This window comes from Orycteropus afer, unplaced genomic scaffold (genome assembly GCF_000298275.1).
Source record: "Orycteropus afer afer isolate SDZICR_OR568_19922 unplaced genomic scaffold, OryAfe1.0 scaffold00084, whole genome shotgun sequence".
In the NCBI taxonomy this organism is placed as follows: Eukaryota; Metazoa; Chordata; class Mammalia; order Tubulidentata; family Orycteropodidae; genus Orycteropus; species Orycteropus afer.
The window spans coordinates 6913519-6935622 of record NW_006921671.1 but is presented as its reverse complement, the minus strand read 5'-3'; the positions used below and the strand labels follow the sequence as shown (position 1 = coordinate 6935622).

General features: G+C 35.8%; 1 protein-coding gene across 1 annotated transcript in view; it reads right to left on the bottom strand.

Annotated features, from left to right (window-relative positions):
- MARCHF7 (membrane associated ring-CH-type finger 7) overlaps positions 1-21779 on the bottom strand; it is a 30586-nt gene extending 8807 nt beyond the window's left edge. Inside the window, exons 1-5 of the mRNA XM_007941827.2 lie at positions 21627-21779; positions 12823-13012; positions 11889-12056; positions 8763-9870; positions 4957-5126 (exon numbers count right to left, since the gene is read on the bottom strand). Coding sequence (XP_007940018.1) covers positions 4957-5126; positions 8763-9870; positions 11889-12056; positions 12823-13012; positions 21627-21779 — 1789 coding nt within the window. The remainder of the gene's footprint in view (positions 1-4956; positions 5127-8762; positions 9871-11888; positions 12057-12822; positions 13013-21626) is intronic.
- Positions 21780-22104: the final 325 nt, after the last annotated feature.

Here is a 22104-nt window from a genome sequence, read left to right as displayed (position 1 = left end):
TGTCAAAATGTGCTGTAAACAGTCAAATTACACAATGTTTTCATTGTATTTCATGTGTATAAGTAAAACCTACACTAGACTTTTTTTTGGGGAGTTCAGCATACACAGACATGTTGAAATTAAAAGAAACTGGAGTATGTTCTTAATTCATGGTAAACCCATTATGCTATTACCTTACAGAGAATACAAAGGATTTGAAAAACATTTAGACAATTATTAAAACAATTTTCTGATCCAGAAGCAGGAAGAACATATGATGAGCATAAAATATGGAGACAGGATGGCCAGGAGTACAAATCCTTTGTACTACGTCCTTTGGCTTTATTTTTCTGCTTTATGGAATAAGTGACTTATCAGAAGCTGTTTGTATACATCTGGGAACAACTCATTTTTCCCTTGCTTAATTTTAATCCAAGGCTTTTTCTATTATACCCCACCTCATTCAATAGGTCCTGACTGCATGTCCCTAAACTTGTAGTAGGCTTGCTTTATTCATCTTTGCACATCCTACAGAGTTTAGCAGTTCACTTATAGTAGCTGCTTAATAAATATTTTAAGTGACTCTCTACCGGAATGAATTTTCTACCAGAAGGGATATTTAGGTAGTATGAGGAAGGCTTCTGAAAAGTTACCACTGAGTTTCAGTTGTTGAAATCTACACACTCATTTGATCATATCTAACAAAGTAACTATTATAACCCTACAATCTTATAAAAAATGACTCCCATCTAGTTGAGTACTTACCACATACTGGGTACTGTGTGGAACTATTTACAAACATTGTATCATGTGATTCACAATAACCCTATGAGGTAAGTGTTACTCATGATGAAACTAACTTCATCCCCAGAGCTACTTACAAATGCTCAGGAGTGAATCTGAGGCATCTGTATTTTAAAAAACTCCAGTAGGTGATTTTGATCAGCAGCTAGAGCTGAGAACCAATGTTAAACAACCCAATTATGGTTCTACAGATAATTTGAGCCAATATTCAAAGTCTAGGTTTCTTGTTATGTTGAAAGCCAATTTCTGTTTTCCTGCCTACGCAACACCAGCAATCCAGGTGAGTCAAGTTAGTTCTTCCTTTTGGGTAATTGTCAACATTTTGGGGCCCTTACTGTCAGTAACCATACTAAGCACTTATTTCATTTAATCTTAAAAAAATTACAGGGCAGTGTCTACTAAAGCTAGTGAGGCTGCCATATCACCATAAAGGTAAGAGAAGAGGCTGCTATAGGTGAGAGAGGCTATCTCAGAACCTTGGGCTCAGTATAGCTTAGAAGAACATATACCTCCTTTGCCTCCCAAAAAGGATGCTTTGCATACCTATTGACTAACACCACTGTGAAATGCAGAAGAAAACAGTTTTCCAGTAGTTCCAAACTCTCCAGCTTGAAATGTTTACTACCCACCTTCCTCCAACAATTATTAAAATTAATCCCATCACAAGTTACAACCTATTGGTCTACACCACCAAACTATCATTATCAGACCTCTAATTTCACCCAATTATATACATTTATTAATCTGATCCAATTTCCTGTCCTTTTCACCTTATTAGTCATTTCTACTATGCCCTCTGGTACTCATGGTCTAACAACAATAAATCCCTGTAATAATCTTTTTTGAATGAACCTTCTGAATGAATCTTTTTTAAATGAAATGTGGTTCAAGCCTGAACTACAGTATCTGATGACTGATACTGCTTCTGCACGTTTTTTTTCCCCAAAGTGCTAAAAAGTTGGGTAGATGCCTTCCTTCCATCCACTTCTGTTTCTAAACCGTTAAGACACCCCTCGCCCACAATCATTAGTGACTTTAGCACCTGGCTCTCTGTCTTCTTTACCAACCCACTTCTTGGCTATTTCAACATCCACATACATCATTCCCTTTGGATTCTTACGTTCTCAAATTCTTTACTTCTAATATTACTCTTTCTACCTCAGTTACCCACTCTATGGTTACCTTGACGTTGTTATCACAATTTACTGCACTACTTCTCAATCTATTATTTTAAAGTATTCTCTCCTCCTATGTATCTACAATTTCTTATTCCACCTCACCTACTCTCTTCAATGCCAATGAAACTCAAAGACAACGATCTCACCACTTTCTCACTACTCACGCCGCCCTGATATTCTTAGTCCTCTCCTGATTTTAATTCCCATGATCACAATTATGCCATTTCAGATACTTTAACTCCCTTTATCATATTTATAATTGCCTGACAAAGGTCTGGTGGTATAGTGCCCTAGGCATTAGACTGCTAACCAGAAGGCTGGAGGTTCAAACCCACCAGCCACTCCTCGGAAGGAAGGTTGGGCAATCTACGTCATAGTGATACTGCCTCAGAAACCCAAGGAAGGGTCGCTATGAGTCAGATCCGACTTGACAGTAGTGTGTTTGGTTTTTGGTGGCAAAGGTCCTAACTCAGTTGAACGCTAATCCATGTCTGTATTCAAACACTAAAAACTGCTTAATGACAATTAACAAAAAGAAACAAAAAAAAATAGTGTGCACGTGTAAATCACTTTAAATTTATAACCACTGATTTCATGGACATTAATACTGCCTAGAAATCCGACTCGACAGCACATAACAACAACAACAACAGAAATCCTACTACATTTCCTTTGTATGTTACTTTACTCACACATCAAAACTTCCTACACCCTTCTAGTCAGTTAAAGATCTTATATCTCACACTTAACCAAGAAATCAGAAGCACTTCTACAGAACATGCATTTTTTTTCACCAAAGCTACAAAGTGACCAACAACCCCAATCTACACACTAGCCTTCTACAGATCAAGTATCCCTTTTCCTATCAAAAGCCAACCACACAACTTGGGCTCTGGATCCCATTTCATTTCCTTTCTCTCTTCTCTTCATTTTTCCCCTCTACTGGATCTCTTATTAATATAAAAACATGCCCTAAAATCTACCTTAAAATAAAAACAGAAACACTTCCCATGACCCCATATGCCCTCCAATTCCTGCTGCTTTTGTCCAATCTCCTTAACAACAAATCTTGTTGAAAGAGTGCTCTGTGTTGCTCTGTCCCTTTTTCCTTTGCTCTTTTTTTCTTCTTAATCCAGTCTAATCAGGCGTATTATCTCCTCACTCCACTGAGACTGAAATGAAACTACCAAGAACTCCATGCTGTGAAATCCAATTATCACTTCTCTGTTCCGATCTTACTTCACCTCTTAGGAGCTCTGGTGGTGTAGTGGTTAAAGCACTTGGCTGCTAACCAAAAGGTTGCTAGTTTGAACCCACCAGCTGTCACAGACTATCCATGGCTATCTGGGTCTTCTTATCAATGCTATGTAGCAGTAGTCTATCAAGGAATAGGACAGGAATTTCAGGCTTTAGCTCCAACTGGATGAAAACCACCATTAAGAGTATTTCTTCATGCCATCCACTATAAATGGGATTTAGAGCCTTGGAAACCCTATGGGGCAGTTCTACTCTTTCTATATGGCCCTTGAGTTGAAATCAACTCAATGGCAATAGGTTTGGTTTTTAATGAGTTTACTTGACCTCTCAGCAATTCCTGACAGGGTTGATCACCTCCCTTTAAAAATTTCTTCTTTTGGTTTGCATACCACTTCATTTTCTTCCTGACAGGAGGCTGCTCCTGTAATCTCAGTAAACATTTCTTTGATAACTGCTCTCCCTCTAGGTGAATTTATTTAATCCCAAACTTATATTCAAATATTATTTAAGTGTTCATCATTCCCAAAATTCTCAACCCTAGTGTCTCCGGAAACACAAGGTCTGTCTAGATAATTGCTTACTTAATATTTTCATATTATCGAATAAGCAGTTCAAATACAACACATAGAAAACAAAACACTTTGCTATTCTGTTTTCATTTTCAGTCTTCCTTATTTTAATAATCTGCATCACCATTCACTTAGTTAAGTAAAAAAAACATGAGTTTAATTCTTTCTCCTTTATTTTACCACATCTAATCTATTGACAAGTCTTATAGAATCTACCTGAAAGATAAATAAAATTCCATCCATCTCTCTTCATTTTGTTTTCTACCACTACTACCACCACATCCTAGCCATTACCATCTTTTGCAAGTGATATTTTAACAGATTTCTGATAGGTCTATCCTTTCCACTCTTGTCCTCCTAAAATCCATTCTCCACAGAGGAGCCAAAATATAAGTAAGATCATATGACTCCCTTGCCTTCTGTGGCTTCCCATTACTCTCAGATACAAATCTAAGCTTTGTACCTCACTTTTAAGTCTTGTATGACTTAGTGTATGCCAAATTCTGATCTCAATTATATCACACCCCACACTGCACATCATTCAGTTCCTCAAACACACCTAAGTAATTCCCATCTTAAAGTCTTTGCATTAGCTGTACTATCTGCTGGAATGCTCTCTCCTCTCATTCTAGATTGGATAGCTATTTACCATTCAGCTCTCGGTTTAAATGCCATCATCTCACTAGAGCATTCCCTTAATACCTAATACCACCACAAAAGCAGACATCTTGTCTGTCTTATTCACCACTCTACATTCCACATCTAGATCTATGCCTGGCTCTAACAGGCATTCATTAAACAAATGAATCCTTACAGCAACACTATTAATATCCTAATTTGGTAAGTGACTCAATAGCTTTAGAGATACTCCTTCTCAAGGTCACATAACTGATAAATAGTTAAGCATGTTTCTTTGATGTCTCAAAAGGATTCTGCATCATTTTAAAGATCACTATCACAAATTATAACTATTATCCATGTTGGCTGAATGAAATGTAAGATACAATGCAATAAATTAAATTTATAGTAAAACATTTACTGAGGCTTCAAAAATAATTAGGACAAGTCTAAATTCAACAATCAATAAATAATCACAAAATTATTAATTGAAATATACATATTCATCTCTTAGGAAAGTTCTGAAAAGTAAATAAACAGGTAAACCTTACCAGAGTTAATTTTGGCCTGTAACCACTTTTTCATGCACTCTTGGTGGACATACTGCAAACTACCTGTGCATTTGCATGGCTCTATCAGCAAGTTAGACGATGATGCAGCTGCCATTTGACAAATTCTACATAAATCACCTTCTTCTTCTTCAGAATCTTCAAGGAGGAGGCTGGAAAAGAAGGCACATTTCTTAAACAGAGCTATCCTAACTCATCCTGGTCGATCATTTCCAATCATAAATAATTCCAAACAGTATCTCCTGTTTTTATTATTTCAACTCACAGTCTCACTAGGTGGAAAAAAAGCAAATTAACAACAAACAATAATAGTTATAAACAGCAACAATCACCATGAAAAACATGAAATTAAAAATGAAAATTATCTAAGAAGGCAGGAAGGGTCAGGAAAGGGTGAACGGAAACAGGGAATCCAGGGAGGAAGTGCGAAGTGCTGTCATATAGAGGGGACTGCAACAATGTCATGAAACAAAATGTGTACAGACGTTGAATGGAAAATTAATTTGTTCTGCAAACTTTATCTAAACTACGAAAAATAAAAAAAAAAAAAAAAAAAAGGAAAGGAAAATGAAAGCAGACTGTCTTCTCTTGCAGAGTGGCCGATAGGTTGAAGTGCCAACCTTTGCGTTAGCAGCCAAGCACTTAACCACTGCCCACCAGGGCCCCTTTTATTTATCTTCAAATGACTGAAGTAATTCTGATTTGATACCAGTTTTAAGTTCTAGATTTTTCACAATAATTCTACAAGTATGCCTGACATTTTAATTTCTACAATATGCCAGACTACTTCAGGTCTCAAAGTGTAAGCATAATGTACTTATATACTCATCAGTTTTGCCCTTCCACTTCCTTCCCCAAAAAACTGTTTAAGACAATTTCAATGAAACAGTGATTTGTGATTTTTCATTAACATGGTATCAGAATGCTAACTCCTCATGTTTCATTGATGAGCTTTTTGAATTACATCACAGTTAAAAAAAAAAAAAAGTAGTAGATATTTAAGTTCTTCATTCTTCCCTCCAGCAATTTTATTAAATAATCCTGATTTTTCTTAAGGGTAGGCTTTTAAAGGACAGACCCATCTCTATTACCCTATGGCCCCTATTTGGGAGCTCTGGTAGCATAGCGCCTAAGGCACTTGACTGCTAACCAGAAGGGTGGCGGTTCAAACCCACCAGCCACTCCTCAGGAGGAAGGTTGGGCAATCTACTTCCATAGTGATACCACCTCAGCAATCCAAGGAGGGGTCACTATGAGTCGAGTCCGACTCGATGGCACATAACAACAACAACATGGCCCCTATTTAAAAGGCCAACATGTACTGCTGAATTTAAATGCAGAATAGTAGTTATATACAGTAAGCCCCTGGATCGTCCACCTTACCAATAACTTATACTTGCCCTTTCATGTTATGTAAATTTGCCCTTACTTTGACACAAGGAACCTCTCTACTCATTAACAAAAAGTGCTTCATCTCCATGACCTTCACTTGCTGCACTGAAAAGGATTCTGGCCTTTCTGACTCTAAAGCAAGGCTAAATAATAATGCACCTGTCTCAACTTACCTACAAATCTGACTTAAAAACACACTTAGAAATGGGTATTATCCATAATCTGGGGACTGCCTGCAATAAGCAAAGTAATTTTTCACTAAAATCCCTATAGGCTTAGTTCACTGCTGGCACGAAGCAGGTACTTAGTAAATTAATGATACTGAATGCTGAACTGTTACTGAAATGTAACTTGGATTATACAGGTTCCTTAATGAATTCAGCAACAGACTTGTATATCTACCCCTTTGTGTAAACAACTGTAAGTGATTTTCATGCTCTCCTATAATCAGAGGTATGCCTCAATCAGGTATTTTTGCAAGGCTGAAAACATGGCATTTATGTTTTGTCTTTAACTTTCTTCCCTTCTCAGTCACAATTCTTTTTTACTTGGGAAATTCAATTTTTTTATATCCTCATTAATTACCCGCAGAATGTCCAATGCCTAATGTATGAGAAACAAATACACTAATTCTTTTGGCATCATAACAACTATAAAATGTGCTGCTTTTCAAACTAGACAGGGTAACAACAAACTTGTTGCCATGGAGCTGATTCCAACTCATGGCAACCCCATGTGTTTACAGAGTAGAACTGCTCCATAGTGTTTTATAGAAGGAGCTCTGGTGGCCCTGTGGTTAAGGCACTGGACAGCTAACCAAAAGGTCTGTGGTTTGAACCCACCAACACTCTGTGGAAGAAAGACAAGACAATCTGCTTCCATAAATATTTATAGCTTTGGAAACCCTATGGGGGGTCACTATATGTAGGAATTGACTTGATGGCAGTAGATTCAGTTTTCAGTGTAAACTTACTGAGTTTTAGGGACCTTATCAGACAAGGTAATGCTGGCTTAATCTGTTTTTTTTCCAGAGATCCCTAAACCAATATGCTTTTGCCTTCTGCTTAACTACTGTACTCAAATTAGCCTAACTTTGAGGACAAGACATCTAATGGTTACTACACTCCTCAGCAGTCATGCCTGCCATCAAAGAAAGTTGCCGTAATTGTTGTTATGTTGTGCCTGACTCATAACAACCCCTCCTTGAGTTTCCAATGCGGTATCACTACGGAAGTAGATTGTCCAACCTTCCTTCTGAGGAGTGGCTGGTGGGTTTGAACCACCAACCAGCCTTCTGGTTAGCAGTCAAGTGCCTTAGGTACTATGCACCAGAGCTCCTCCCAAACTAACTCTACCAAATAGGGTAAACCTCCTTTTCTAAGGAAGAAAAACTAGCAAGTTTTCAAAACAGGAAGAAAACAGTCACATGGTACAACTTGTCCTACATAAGGAACAGTAAGAGTACAGTATCTCAGAAACCATGTAAAGCAACCTTTATTGCTAGAGTTGGATTTTAATGTCTTTCTTGCTAAAGCATAAAAACTCTAAATTCACAGTAATAAAGCCTTCAAACAATTCTATTACATGAGAACTTTATGAAAAAGGAAAAAAAAATACCCACAACCATAGCTTTATATAAGCCTTTTTCCTGTATTTCATATGTACTATCAATCTTAAGATAACAACTAACTTATTAGATGGAAAAACTAAGTATCTAGGCCTTGAAGATGATAAAACTTATGGTCAAGACTAAATCCTCTAGTCTTTCACTTTTCTACTCTTACCAAGTCTTTGGAATTTTCAATTCCAAAGTATTTTAGTTTACAGGTTCTAAGCCCTGAATTTTAACTATTATTTCTGTTAAAAGTCAAACATTCCTACTATATAAAGAATACGGAGTACATATTTGGAAGTCAGAACAAAAATGAAGTAATTTCTCCACCTGATTTCACTTCATTCTAAAAAGGATTTTCAATGAGAAATACAGACCTACTTATTTACATAATACAGAGCTATTTATTTATGTAAATAAATCATCTTAGTAAAGGATAAGACAGATTGTATTGACTATCCATGGCTATCTGGGTCTTCTTATCAATGCCACGTAGCAGCAGTCTGTCAAGGAATAGGACAGGAAATTCAGGCTTTAGTCCCAACTGAATGAAAACCACCATTAAGAGTATTTCTTCATGTCATCCACTATACTTCAATGCCTAATTCAATTCCTATCTGTTTACCAAAGAAAGAGCACCTTACCTAGAAAGAGAATCTTACTGGATGTATATTTAAGGAAAGAATTTTTAGATATCAATGTTTTAAGAAGGTATTTTTAGAAATAGAGTTCTTTCTCTAATCTGCGCTTGCTTTATAGGGCCAAGACACGTATTCAAATTTACCTCTCTTTTATTTTCTGCAGTCTTTCTGGATCTCTTGAAGGTGCACTTTTAGTTTTATCACATTTTCCATCAGATGAATTCCAACCTGAAGGAATAATATCTACAGTGATCATGACATTATCAGTCATATGACTTCCAAGTGCTGGGGGGACTGCAAAACGGAACAAGGAACCAGGAAGAATCCCAGTTATTCCTGTATTTCTTCCACTGTGAGCTGAATCTGATGGAAAGCCACCTGTCGCAGCACTGCCTGATGCTGCAGACACTTGTGGTCTGTTGGCAGCAGCCCCAAGGGGATCATTCGGTGCTTCAAGATGAACTACTTCATTAGCTTCTCTTCTAAAAACATGGTGAGATCTAGGTGGTATATCGGAGGTAGGGATCCTTGATGGTTCATCTCTTCCTTCTCGCCTCCTTCTAGAGAACAAAGGTGTGCATCTATTTCTAAGTGAGGAAGATAACCATGGTCCTGTATTTCTACCTTCAGATTCTTGATTAAAATTTTCTGAATCTGGCTCGGAGCTATGATTTTGGCCAAGAGATGACAAACCCCATCTTCGCCTAAGAAATCGAAATCCCTGAGGTGTTTCAGATGGTCTATTATCTGAAACTTCAGAAGTGGACGCTGCATTACTACGAGACTGTGAAGGTGTCACGACTCTAGGAGAAATGTAAGAATTTTCAGAACTCAGTGATCTTGTATTCAAGGAATCCTGATTAGACCTTCGTGAAAAAAAGGTAGATGACATACTAGAAGCTATACGTGACAGTAACCTCCTGGTTGTACGCCTTCCTTCATTGTCAGAAGATTCTTGAAATGATCTTTGAGATGAAGCAACTCTTTCTGAACTGCCTATGGTTGGGGTATCATCTCTATTTGAAATATAGGAAAATCCAGACTGTGTACTGCTTCGGGGAGATTCCAATTCTCTTTGAGAAAAGTTTGATCTTAAAGAATTTCTGCTGGAATCCCTAGAACATGGTAGGGACTGATGTTCAGAAGGCAACTGGTGGTTTGTGGATGATGTATTCAATTGTAAAGTGCTCACTGAGTTCTCTTTTGGTCTTGCTCCCTGTGAATATGAAGAATGAACTCGGTCTTGAACATCTATTTTTGAAAGGAAGGAAAAATAACTAATTACATGAAGCAATCTGAGTATTAGTAACTTGCACTTATTAATTACTAATTACTGCCAAAATGAACACTGGGTTCAAACTCAATATTGCTATATTATAATTACACAACTGAACTATATTTGTAAGAAAAAAAACCGCAAAATAAATTTCTTTTTTTCTATTCATTATGTTAAAATCCAACACTTCTCATGTAAAGTTAATATTAGAAATTCTAAAGAAATAAACGTATTATAGTTATTGAGAGTGCATTTATAAACACTTAACATCAATGTGTCAACTTGATAAAGGTAAAACAGCTGCATTTATTAAGCAGAAATGTATATAGTAGAATATCATCTATATTAATAAGAAAGGTAACCAAAAAAACCCAAATCCACTGCCATCAAGTTGATTCCAATTCACAGCAACCCTACCAGGAGTAGAACTGTCCCATAGGGGTTCCAAGGCTATCAATCTTTACATAGCAGACTGCTATCATCTTTCTCCAATGGAGCAGCTGGTGGGTTTGAACCACCAACTTTTTGGTTAGCAGCTGAGCCCTTAACCACTGTGCCACGACCTGAAGGAATGTAAAATGGGTCAAATAATATAGTGTAAATGACTCATTTTTAGAGATTGTTCTTACTCAGTGCATTAAGTATGAAGGTTATTTCATGTAAATATTCTTTACCCCTGTAATTTTATGACAAACACTGTTAACAGGTAAAAATTTCTCCAATCTTTTCTTTCATGCTAATAGCAGTGGTTCTTATCCCTGGTTACTCATCACATATAATTTTACTTTTTAATACTGGCCAGGAGCTTTTTTTTAAAATCAGAATAAGGATTGGCCATCTTTATTTTTTTAGCATTTTTAAAGTATACCACTAATGGTTCTAATCTTCACATGCAATGAGAAATATCCTTTGTAAATAAAATCCATCCATATAAAGAACATAAAACCTAGACTACTGCTATGCTAATACATGCAGTCTCATGAAAGGATAAATTGTTATGGGGTAAATCAATTCTATTCTATACCTTCACAATGAAATACCTAGATGCTCCTAATGCTGTTCACTCAAGTTGTTCCATCCAAATCTAAGCATATAAAAAAGAAGTTTTCATTTATCTTAAATAAAACAAAAGCATCCCTTAATTTTTATAAACTTCAATTAACATTATTTTCTTTAGCTACTTAGTATTAACTGTTTCATGGTATTTATTTTTGAAAAGCTTAAGCCTATGGACACTGATAGAAACAGGGCGGATTTATTTCAATTAGATGAAAATAAAGGAACATTCATGTTATACCAAAGAATTTCCATTCATGGCTTAAAAATAATGACTTCAAGGAGTAAGATTTGGCTACCGGCCCCTGTCTCCGTGCATTGCCACTCTGCAATAAATAATTCCCACTACTCTTAAAAATAAATAACAACTTCAATCATATTTATTATTTAGCAGTAAGTTACTTATTATAATACATTAAGTATTCAAGAATTAGGAGCCATAGTGGTGCAGTGGTTTAGCGCTCAGCTGCAAACCCAAAGGTCGGAAGTTCGAACCCACTGGCTGCTCAACAAGAGAAAGATGTGGCAGTCTGCTTCTGAAGATTTATGGACTTGGAAATCTCACAGGGCAGTTCTACTCTCTCATACAGGGCTGTTATGAGCTGGAATTGACTTGATGGCAGTGGGTTTTGGTTTGGTATTCAAGGATAATTTAGTACATTTCACATAATATACATTCTTAATAGAAAAACTGCATAAAAAAGTTTAAATGCAGACAAAATCTAGACATTCATGTATATCTATTTAATTATAATTTCATTTTATTTTTTAACAGTACAAATACAGTACCAGGAGACGTAATTAAGCTATTCTGAAACCTTCATAAGGAAGTAAAATTCACTTCATTTATTCCTTTGCATTGCTAATTTAATAACATATATACCCAAAATAAAATAAGGTTAGATACACTGTGGATAATAATACAGTTCATACATACATGATGAAGTTGTGAAATCACCACTTCTGTGACTATAATCCATAAGATTATTAATGGAGGTATCTGATCTTCTCTCCAAATCTCTTCTCTCTCTAATTAAGTCAGTTCCAAATGACCCAAGTACCATTGATGAAGATCTGGGAACTTGACTATGTCTCCAAGAAGAATCTTAAAATAGTTGAAACAGTTTTAATTCTGAGACAGTGCTCAAAGTTTCTGATGATAACAAATCTCCACTGATAACAGTGGAAGGCAATTATTACTTATTATGGAGTGAAATTCAGCAGTACATAAAATTATTCACTAATAAACTAATCAGATAAAAGTATTTCTTACATTCTTCTCTGCCTAACACCAAAATCTTCCTCCATCCGTGCTGCCAGTATCTTATCTATGCCCCATAACATTTGACCATACAATGTAAATATGATATAAAATGACTGCAGATTAATAAAGGGTATCTGGATTTTCTAGAAATAACTATCATACCACAATATAAACTATTTATAAAAGGCATGCTTAAAAAATGTTTTTAACATGCTTATGTGGCTTTCCTAGTAACAGTTAAAAAATTTATCTCCTATGATAGCCAGCAGAACATATATCTTTTTTAACCAATTTGATTACCACACACATAAGCTATTCTAATTAATTAAAATCTACTAATATCCTGTTTGAGTAGGACATCTATACCAAACTTGGAACAAAAACCAAATTGACCAATTAATTTCAGTTTTAGCACTAACTTAAAGTAAGATTTTGGATATTCCACTGCATTTCTGACCCACTGTCTTACAGGCACTCCACTTGTTATCTCAAACTTAGGAACTATGCTACTTCTTAGTAAAAGGGCTTTAGTCCAAAATTCATATATATCTATATCTATCTAGATAGACAGATATAGACATATATACATATATATATAGTCTCTTACCTGATACTGCATTTAAACCATTTCCAACATTTCTCCCAGCTGAGGTAGATGTATAGTTTGTACAAGACAGTTTAGGTCTTTTTGAATCATGATCCCGTTGCTGGTTTTGTGATCTTGAGCGTGCTCCCTGAGTGATCTCAGATTCACTATACCATGTAGACTGAAATGGTGACGCAGATGCTGATGTAGACTATAAGTCAAAAAAATTTTAAAAAGATTAAAGAAAGGCCTAAAATCTACTTCTAAAAAAAGAGACCACAGCTATTAAAAACCCTATGGAGTGCAGTTCTACTCTTGAAATGTGTGGAGTCATCACGAATTAGAATGGACTCAGTAACAGGTTGTTGTAATTGTATACAAGCACTTGATTATGAAACACTGAAGAGCATAAACTTTATAATCATTTTGCTTTCCTAGTTTCATATTTCAACCTTATGAGGAACTTGTTTCCTATTTCCAGGGGTGGACAATACATTAAGAAAGGCACTAACACATAAATTGACTATGAAAACCCTACAAGAAAAATGAAATTTAACAAGTAATGAAAAAAATGTATTCTCCTTCTGTTATCTGTTCTCAGAATACAGTAACAACACTATAAAGGTTTAAAAGCAAACAAACAACAAACCTAACATTTGGAATTTCATTAGTGAACTACAAAACAATTAAAACTCTTTGTTGCTCATGGTTTTCTCTTTAAAAATATACATATACACAAAAAAAAAAAAAAACCACAACACAAAAGTCATTCACAATGTTCAAACTATTTTACTTCTCTCTAGTTCTTTGATTAAGCAGTTTATGCAATCTAATACATAGGAAAGGAGGAAAATTACTCATTTTTCTAGGGAGAAAAAAAAACAGGTTTAAATAACAAGAATATAACATTTCAACACCCTATTACTGAAATTTTTCTTTCACTGCAGAATTTTTAACTGGACACATACACATTAAAAGTGACACAAATGGCATATAATCTCTAAAACACTTATTTAAAGTAAGAATCCCTAAAATAACAGACATTGAAAAACATTTTTAAATCATGTTACTATGTAATTAAAGTATGTGGTATACTGTCCATTTTATTAAAGAACCGTTATATTGCTTAACAAGATAATGCTTCAGGGGCCGTAAATTCACTCTACGTTAATATAATAATCATAGGATAAACGTGAGAGTACAATTGTCTTCTTTCAAAACGCTTCAGAGTATAAGCAATAGACAAAGAAATAATTATATAGGAAGTATGCTGAAAGGTTTACAGAAAATAAAGAGCCTAATTGGGTCTGAGGGCATCAAGGGAGGATGCAGAAAAGGTGTTAATTGGAGTTCACTGGATATACAATAGGAGCTCTGGTGGCATAATGCCTAAGGCATCTGACTGCTAACCAGAAGGCTGGTGGTTCAAACCCACCAGCCACTCCTTGGAAGAAAGGTTGGGCAATATATTTCCACAGTGATACCACCTCAGAAACCCAAGGAGGGGTCACTAGGAGTCAGATCTGACTCGATGGCAGTTACAACTTGACAGCATTTGCGTTGACAATGGATGAAGGACATTATAAATGACAGTATAAAAAGACGAATAAACCATTCTACATGCAAATTCTTCTAGGGTATTATTAGTCATCTGATCTTCTATTATGCTTCAATCATGAGAAGCATACTACATGCACTCAGGAAACTACATCAATACAGGGGATCTCTAGAGGTCAAGCTTTTATTATCTATATATACACTATAAGAAAAAAAAGCTAAAGACACAAGACTAGAAAAGTAGGAAAGGGATAGATCAGAATGAAACACACAGCATTTCACCCATCCTTTGCAAAAGGTCAGCTGTTTGAATCCACCAGCTGCTCTACAGGAGAAAGATGAGGCAGTACACGTCCCCAAAGATTTCTAGCCTTGGAAACTCTATGGCAGCAGTTCTACTTTGTCCTACAGGGTCATTATGAGTTGGAATCTACTTGATGGCAATGGGCTTGGTTTCTCTTTGCTCAGAGTATTTTGCTAATTTAACCTGGCACTCTTCAGCTTAGCAAAAATGTGGCTCATAAGCTGGCACCTAGTACTACTCCAGAGTCCCAACCAATGAACTATAGTGAGCATAAAAAATGAAATTCATTAGTTTTCTCAGAGGCTAACCATCTTTTGTGCCAGTATTAGGATATTAAGAGTGTCACAAATGGTTAAGCACTTGACTACTACCTGAAAGGCTGGTGGTTCGAACCCATCCAGAGATGCCTTGGAAGACACGCCTGGCAATATGCTTCTGAAAGGTCACCCTAAGGAGCAGTTCAACTCTGCACACATGGGGTCGCTAGGAGTCAGAATCGACTTGACAGCAACCAACAATAACAACATCCTGCAGGTCAGTAGTTGCAAGACCTTTGGATTTCAGAGACAATCAAAAACAAAACAAAAAAAAATTTAAATTGGCACCTATATAAAATTACTACTTTTCTTCTGACAAGTAAAACATCTAAAACTAGTTAATCTCACCTAACCCAGTTCCTGATTTTAAAAAGGGTATTTTACATCCCCCTGAAACTTGAAGGATATAATTTCAGAATTAAATAGTCCTAAATTGAATAAAGTTGTATTTGTAAAAATTCAGTAACATGTCCTTATTTCTATTCTTTTGCAATGGACCAGAGAAATTATCACTCAGGAGCACTTCTGCAAACATACCTGGGGACCACTGAAGGAAGGTATACTATCAGATCTACTGCTTGTTTCTTAGTGGCTTAAAAGACACACTCACTGTTCAGGGAACAATTTTCATGACTCCTAACTTAAAAAGGAGCCCTGGTGGTGTAGTGTCTAAGGCATCTGACTGCTAACCAGAAGGCTGGCAGTTCAAACCCATTGGCCACTCCTCTGAAGGAAGACTGGGCAATCTGCTACCATAGAAGGGTAGCTGTGAATTGGAATTGACTCGATAGCACTGAGTTTGGTTTTCTTCTTCTTCTTCTTTTTTTTTTTTAACTCTAATGGCTATGGTGTTACTGTGGTTAAAGCACTGGGATGCTACTCAAAAGGTTAGTGGTTTGCAGCCTCTCTGCAGTAGAAAGATGAGGCAGTACTTTTGGAAGGATTTAAAACCTTGGAAACTCTATGGGGCATTCTACTCTGTCATACAGGGTCATTTTGAGTTAGAATCAACTCTATGGCATTGGGTTTTTGTTGTTCAACTCAAAAAGCAGCCTACGTGGCCTGTATCTTACCCTAAAGACAACAATGTGATGGGATTGTGTACTGAATGGTTCAACCTCTCAACCTTGGCTTGTACCATGAAAACCAAGGGAAAGGCTGACAGAATGTAGAAAATGGGGTCTTCCATATGACCCTTTGCCTGTTTGACATTTAGAATTTTTAAAATTCTTCCACAAGCTCCTGACCTGTAAAATTTGCCTTGTCTGCAAGTTTAGCTTTTGCACACCAGTATTGCTTTTTAAAATGTACTAACCAGCCAGCAAAGCCAAGAAGGGCTTAACATTTTTCTAACAATGGGTAATGTGACTATAAATTTGATTTTCAGCCTCACAATAACTACTACACCTTTATAAATGGGTTGTCTTCATATGAATCAATAAGTTTAGCCACTTTTCCATCTTTCCTGCAGTTTCATCACACACTGACAGATGTTACTTTAGCAGTTCCTGGAGCAGTATCCTGAATAGACAGGTAAATTTCTTCTGGCTTTTTCTAGATATACCATATGCATGACTCATTAAAACAGCACTATAACTTATGCCCAGAGGAAGAAAACACATTTTTGCCATAAGGCATATCACAGTCTTGTTCTTAATGGTACTAGACAGCACTTCAGCACTATGCTTGGGGGTCATTTTAAACAGGAAAATCACAACAAAAAGCAGAAACATGCAAAAAAAAAAAAAGGCACTAAAAAGACTGCAAAAAGGACACTTTGAAATATGAAAATTGGAAAAAAGGGAAGAACAAAGTCTCACTGTTCAACCTCCTCTGGAATATGTCTACTGGGAAACTCAAAAATTTTTGGCCACCCTGTGCATATCTGTGAATGACTTGAAAGTGACATAAATATGGATTTTTCAGGTTACAAATTAATTTTAGCAAGTAGGCAAATCTGTAAATTTGGAATCCACAAATGAAGAGCAACTGCACTATTTTATCTCTACTACTGTCTAGAACTATTGAAAAGGAAATGAAATTGGGGAATGATTCTATCTTCAAAGCATAGTACCTTACACATAATGGACACTTAAACAAGTAGTTTATCATTTTTACTTTCTTGTGCTTATTACTGCCTTTACTAAAACATTTTCAGTTACAGTCATGTTCAATTCTTGTTTTGAAACTAGTTTTATTGAAATACTATGTACATCATCACATACCATACAAAAATCATCCTTTCAAAGTGTGTGATTCACTGGTTTTTAGTACACTCAACCTTCATTATTCGTAGGTTCCCTATTTGTAGATTTGCCCACTTCCTAAAATGTATCTGTAATCCCAAAATCAATACTCATGTGCACTTCTGTGATCCCTAATGGATATGCTGTAAGGAAAAATACAAATTAGAAGAAAAAAATAAATAAAGATAAGCTTAATTCTCCCTGTTGAAAAATAAGGGAAAGGCCCTCCCAACCTCACCTTTTCTTAAGGAGCACTGGTAGCACAGTGACTAAGGAATCTGACTGCTAATCAGAAGGTTGGTGGTTCAAACCCACCGGCCACTCTGTGGAAGCAAGACTAAGCAATCAACTTCTGTAAAGATTTACCACGTTAGAAACCCAAAGCGGGTTGCTATGAGTTGGAACTGACTCAAAGCAGTGGGTTTGGTTTTGCGTTTGACTTGCCTTTTCTTATTTACTATAAAAAACCTGTAATTGTAAATTCCTTCTCTGCTTCTTTGAGGTGTATGTCAATCTTCTTAAAGGTTAAGTAAGTCTCTTGTCAATCTTACAATCCAGTAATGTTTCCTCAAGGACACAAAAGCCATCTCTTTGAAATATAATCAATCAAAGAGATGTACCACTATCTCCAGGTTTTCTGGGAGGAAAGGAGCCTAATTTGAGCTGTTGTTTGGCACCCAGTTGTAATCCTACCTCTACTTGTAAAGATATGAGAAATTTATTTCTTTTTTAAAATAAAGGCAATCAACAAACAAAGGTGGCTCTGCCAATTATTAAATGAATTTAGGATGAACTATGTATTACCACCTTGGAAACCTCAGGAGGGGTCGCTATGAGTCAGAATTGACTCGACGACAGTGAGTTTGGTTTTTTTGATGGATGACAAATTGTTAAGTTCTCTTATTTGACTAGGTAGCGTTTATACTGACATATATGAAATGAGCTGCATCTGCGTGGCTATATAAAAGAATAGAATTCCTTTCTGTCTTTGCAATCGCTAATAGATTGTCTGTGGTGCACATCACACTCTGGTTTAATGCTTACTCAGTAATAAAACCATTTTCTACTTTTTGTGGAGTGTGTGTCTAGTTTCATTCAACAAGCATGTCTGCTTCTGTAAAGACCACGGTCACAGAATCTCTGGGGTGAAACTAAGGGGCAGTTCTCTGTCCTATAGGGTTGCTCTGAGTTGGAAATAACTTGACAACAATGGGTTAAAACTTTTACTATGTGCTAAGTAAACACTGTTGTTCTGAGTGTTTACATGTATTGTTTCTCTCAGTCATAACAATAACTGTAAGAGGAAAATACTATTACTGCCATTTTACAGATAAAACAGAGAAATAAAATACATTGCCCAAGATCACATAGCTGGTTAGATGAATTAGGGATTTCAGCTTGGCCAGTCTGATACAGGACCCATGCTTTTAACCACTCTGCTTGAAAATTAATGTTTATAAAATATAAACCCAGGTATTCTTATCTGTAAACTATTAAGAAGATGGAAGACAAAAATAAGGGTAGAAAAATGGGTTCCATAAATGGTAAAGGATGGCAGAGTCAACATTGCAAACTGTATCTTTCTTCTCTTTCTGCCTATTCAAAAAGCAGATTTACTTTTAATCAGGTCATCACAAATTGAAGTACTATGAACTAAAGCAATTCAACTATCTATGAAAAGTATATCCTAGAAAACACAGGCATTTCAGTTTCTAAATAAAACTATAAAGCAAAGCAGACTAGGAATAGCTCATTGATGATTGGAACTGTTTCTTTTTCCATTAAAAAAAAAAAAAAAAAAAAGAGGCATTTATAGCCACTCCTTCACAAAACTGATTAACTGTTATGAACAGGGCTTTGAATTGCTTCTTCCTGGTTCAGTCAGGGCCAATAAAGCAAAGCAGGAATGGACCCAAATTTGTAAAATGTGAGTGAACTGGAACAGGAAAAATTATGGATTAACACCTTGTGATTAACTTAATCTCACTCTTAGAAAACAAGAGCAGTATATGCGTTGCATAGCAACCAAATCTTGACCAGCAGGGCCAGAGATATCAGTACTGAGCTGAAAGATGGAGGGAGACCATGCCACTTTGAATGTGTTTAACTCTTTGGTCTTGGCAATAATATTATCTCCTGCATCAGGCTCCTGAAAGGGCTCTGTACTCCTCTTCTAAGTTTACCATTCCAGTTAGTGTTCCAGATCACTCAAATTTTAAAAATCCAGGTCTCTTCTGATTTTGTATTGCCACCATGAATGAACTGCCATATGAACTTCACCATTATGAATCAATTAAGACCGAAAAAATTTACTTAGTTTGATTTTTGGATATTTGAAAATAATCTTTGAATTTATTTTACTTTGGTATTTAAACATATTTAAAAATTTGCAACAGAATGAATTTAACTCTGACTGGTTACTATTACCACCTTTTAGATGTGGAGATCTCACAGTCATTAAAGTATTATTTCAATGTTATTTATGTTAGCATTTATTTAACTATTTTAGTGAAAAGCAAGACTTGGAATTGAGAACTAGGTGAAAAGGACAGCTTGAATACAGTAATATTTAAAAATTAATAAATATATGTGAGACTTTTAGCACCTAAAATATAATTAAAATGATAACAATGATAATAAAAACAAATGTGGCAGCAGCTACCATTTATATAGTGCTTAACACGTGTGAGGCACTATCCTCATTCAATATAATACTTCATTTAACTATATGAGGTAGCTGATAGGGAAACTAAGACACAAAAAGGTTAACTGATATGCCCAGGCTCACATACCTAGTAAGTATTGAGCAAATGTCCAGTCTAGGAAGTACAGTCTGGTTTCAGAGTTTGTGTTCCTCATAAATGAGCCACATGATAATTTAGACAAAGATGAGTAGATAAAATTTTATAAGGACAGTAAAGGAAAAAAAAAAATCTTGTGTCCTTTATAAGTCATAAATATTTAATCTACGACATTCCTACAAAATAGTTTGATTCTGTACCTTCTGGCAAGTGTACACTTGTCTAGCAATAAAATTTTAAAATATGAATCAATATTTAAAATAAGACCAAGGTAATAGTTCACATAAAGTCAATTAAGAAGTGGACAGTAGCTAGAGGAATTATAGAGAAATTATATTTTTACTTCAGTCTTTTTATTAATACTTTCTAAAATGCTCATTCTTGTACAGAAATTTTTGAGTATTTTGTTATAGAGCTCATAATATATAAACATTTAGACTCAAACTGAAATTAGAAATATATATTAATTTTCATGAAAGGATTCTTTTAGATTTAGTTAACATATATTTACGAAGTAAAGAATGTTAATTGGATGTTCAGCCAATAATGCAATGAATTTAAATATGAAAGATGAACACTATAAATCACATTAAACTTACAAATCAAGCCCTCTGAGTGTTACACAACTTCATATAACAACTGCTGTGTTACAACATAATAAAACTTTAAAAACCAACCAATCAACATGCTGTTGGTTCTTGGGGAAAATTAGCTACACAGCTAATTAAAATTAGCATCACTAGCTGACTGAGGAATCAGTGTACACTCATTACTAACAATAAAAACTCAAAAATTATCCAGAAATTGTTAGTAATGTATCCTCACAAAAGGACAGCCTGTTAATAATCAACCACCATTAAAAGCAAAATATTTAGTAATCAGATTCTCAAGGAAAACACTTAACCACAATCATTATCCTATCATCACTGCTTTGCGTACATGCCAAGAAAAGTCAGATGAATGAGTGTAAGATGAGTGAAAAGGATGCAGTTTTTGGTCCTCTGAGAAAGTCTTTCATAGAGACTACTTTGATCTAATACATACTTAAACCAATAATTTGAAAAATACAATGATTTTACACAAAGACACAAGTACTTTTCCATAATCCTGAAATCCAAAAAGTTTAAGATTTTCATGAATAGCCTGCTAATTCATGTGATGGTAAAATCTCACCTGAACTGACACACTGAGACACAACTAAGTCTCGAATGAAGGAAAAAAAAAAAAACCAACCCACTGCCATCGAGTTGATTCTGATCCCTACTGGGTTTCTTAGGCGGTAAATCTTTACTGAAGTAGACTGCCCTGTCTTCCCTCCTTGGGAGTGGCTGATGGGTTTGAGCCGCCACCACTCTGGTTAGCAGAAAAATGCCTTAGGCACTGCACCACCAGAGCTCCTTAAGTCCCGATGTAAGACTTGTGGTAGTGGTAAATAATCACTCACTTTACTGAAGGGTAATTACTATATTTGATTACAGAATGCCTCAGCTGTGGGGTGTTAAGAACACAGGCCACTTTTTTAAGCAAACTGAAAAACAAGTGGCAGCAAGGGTTTTGAAAAAGAGAGACTGTGAACATACATTCCAAACTAAGATGTTACCTGATATTCAGAATCCAGTCTAAATGAAGAGTCTCTTGAGTGATAGGTATCATTTAAGCTACTTCCTCTGCTTCCAGACATCATCCTAGCACTTAAAGAGCTAGAGGGTTGAACAGAAATTCTTCTTGGGATCCTTGAAGGCTTAGACTCCATTCTTAAGGCTTCCTGTGAAATGCAAATTTTGATTAATTGCCTTTGGGAAAACATGCAAACCTTTAATTCTTAATCCTCCTTGACCATCAGATCAAATTAAGAATTAGTCATGCAAATTAATTAACTGTATCTGTCTTGGCAACCTGTGAAATTATCCCCATGTTGCAGAGGTCTGAAATCCACCAAAGGTTCCCTACAGTTCATAAAGTAAAACAAACATTTTAAAACGGAGATGAAGGATGCTGAGGTCTGTTTCCAAGCCTGGGCTCTTTTCCCTACTAAATTTTATCTCTATATAGACTCCTACATGGTTGTTGTTGTTGTT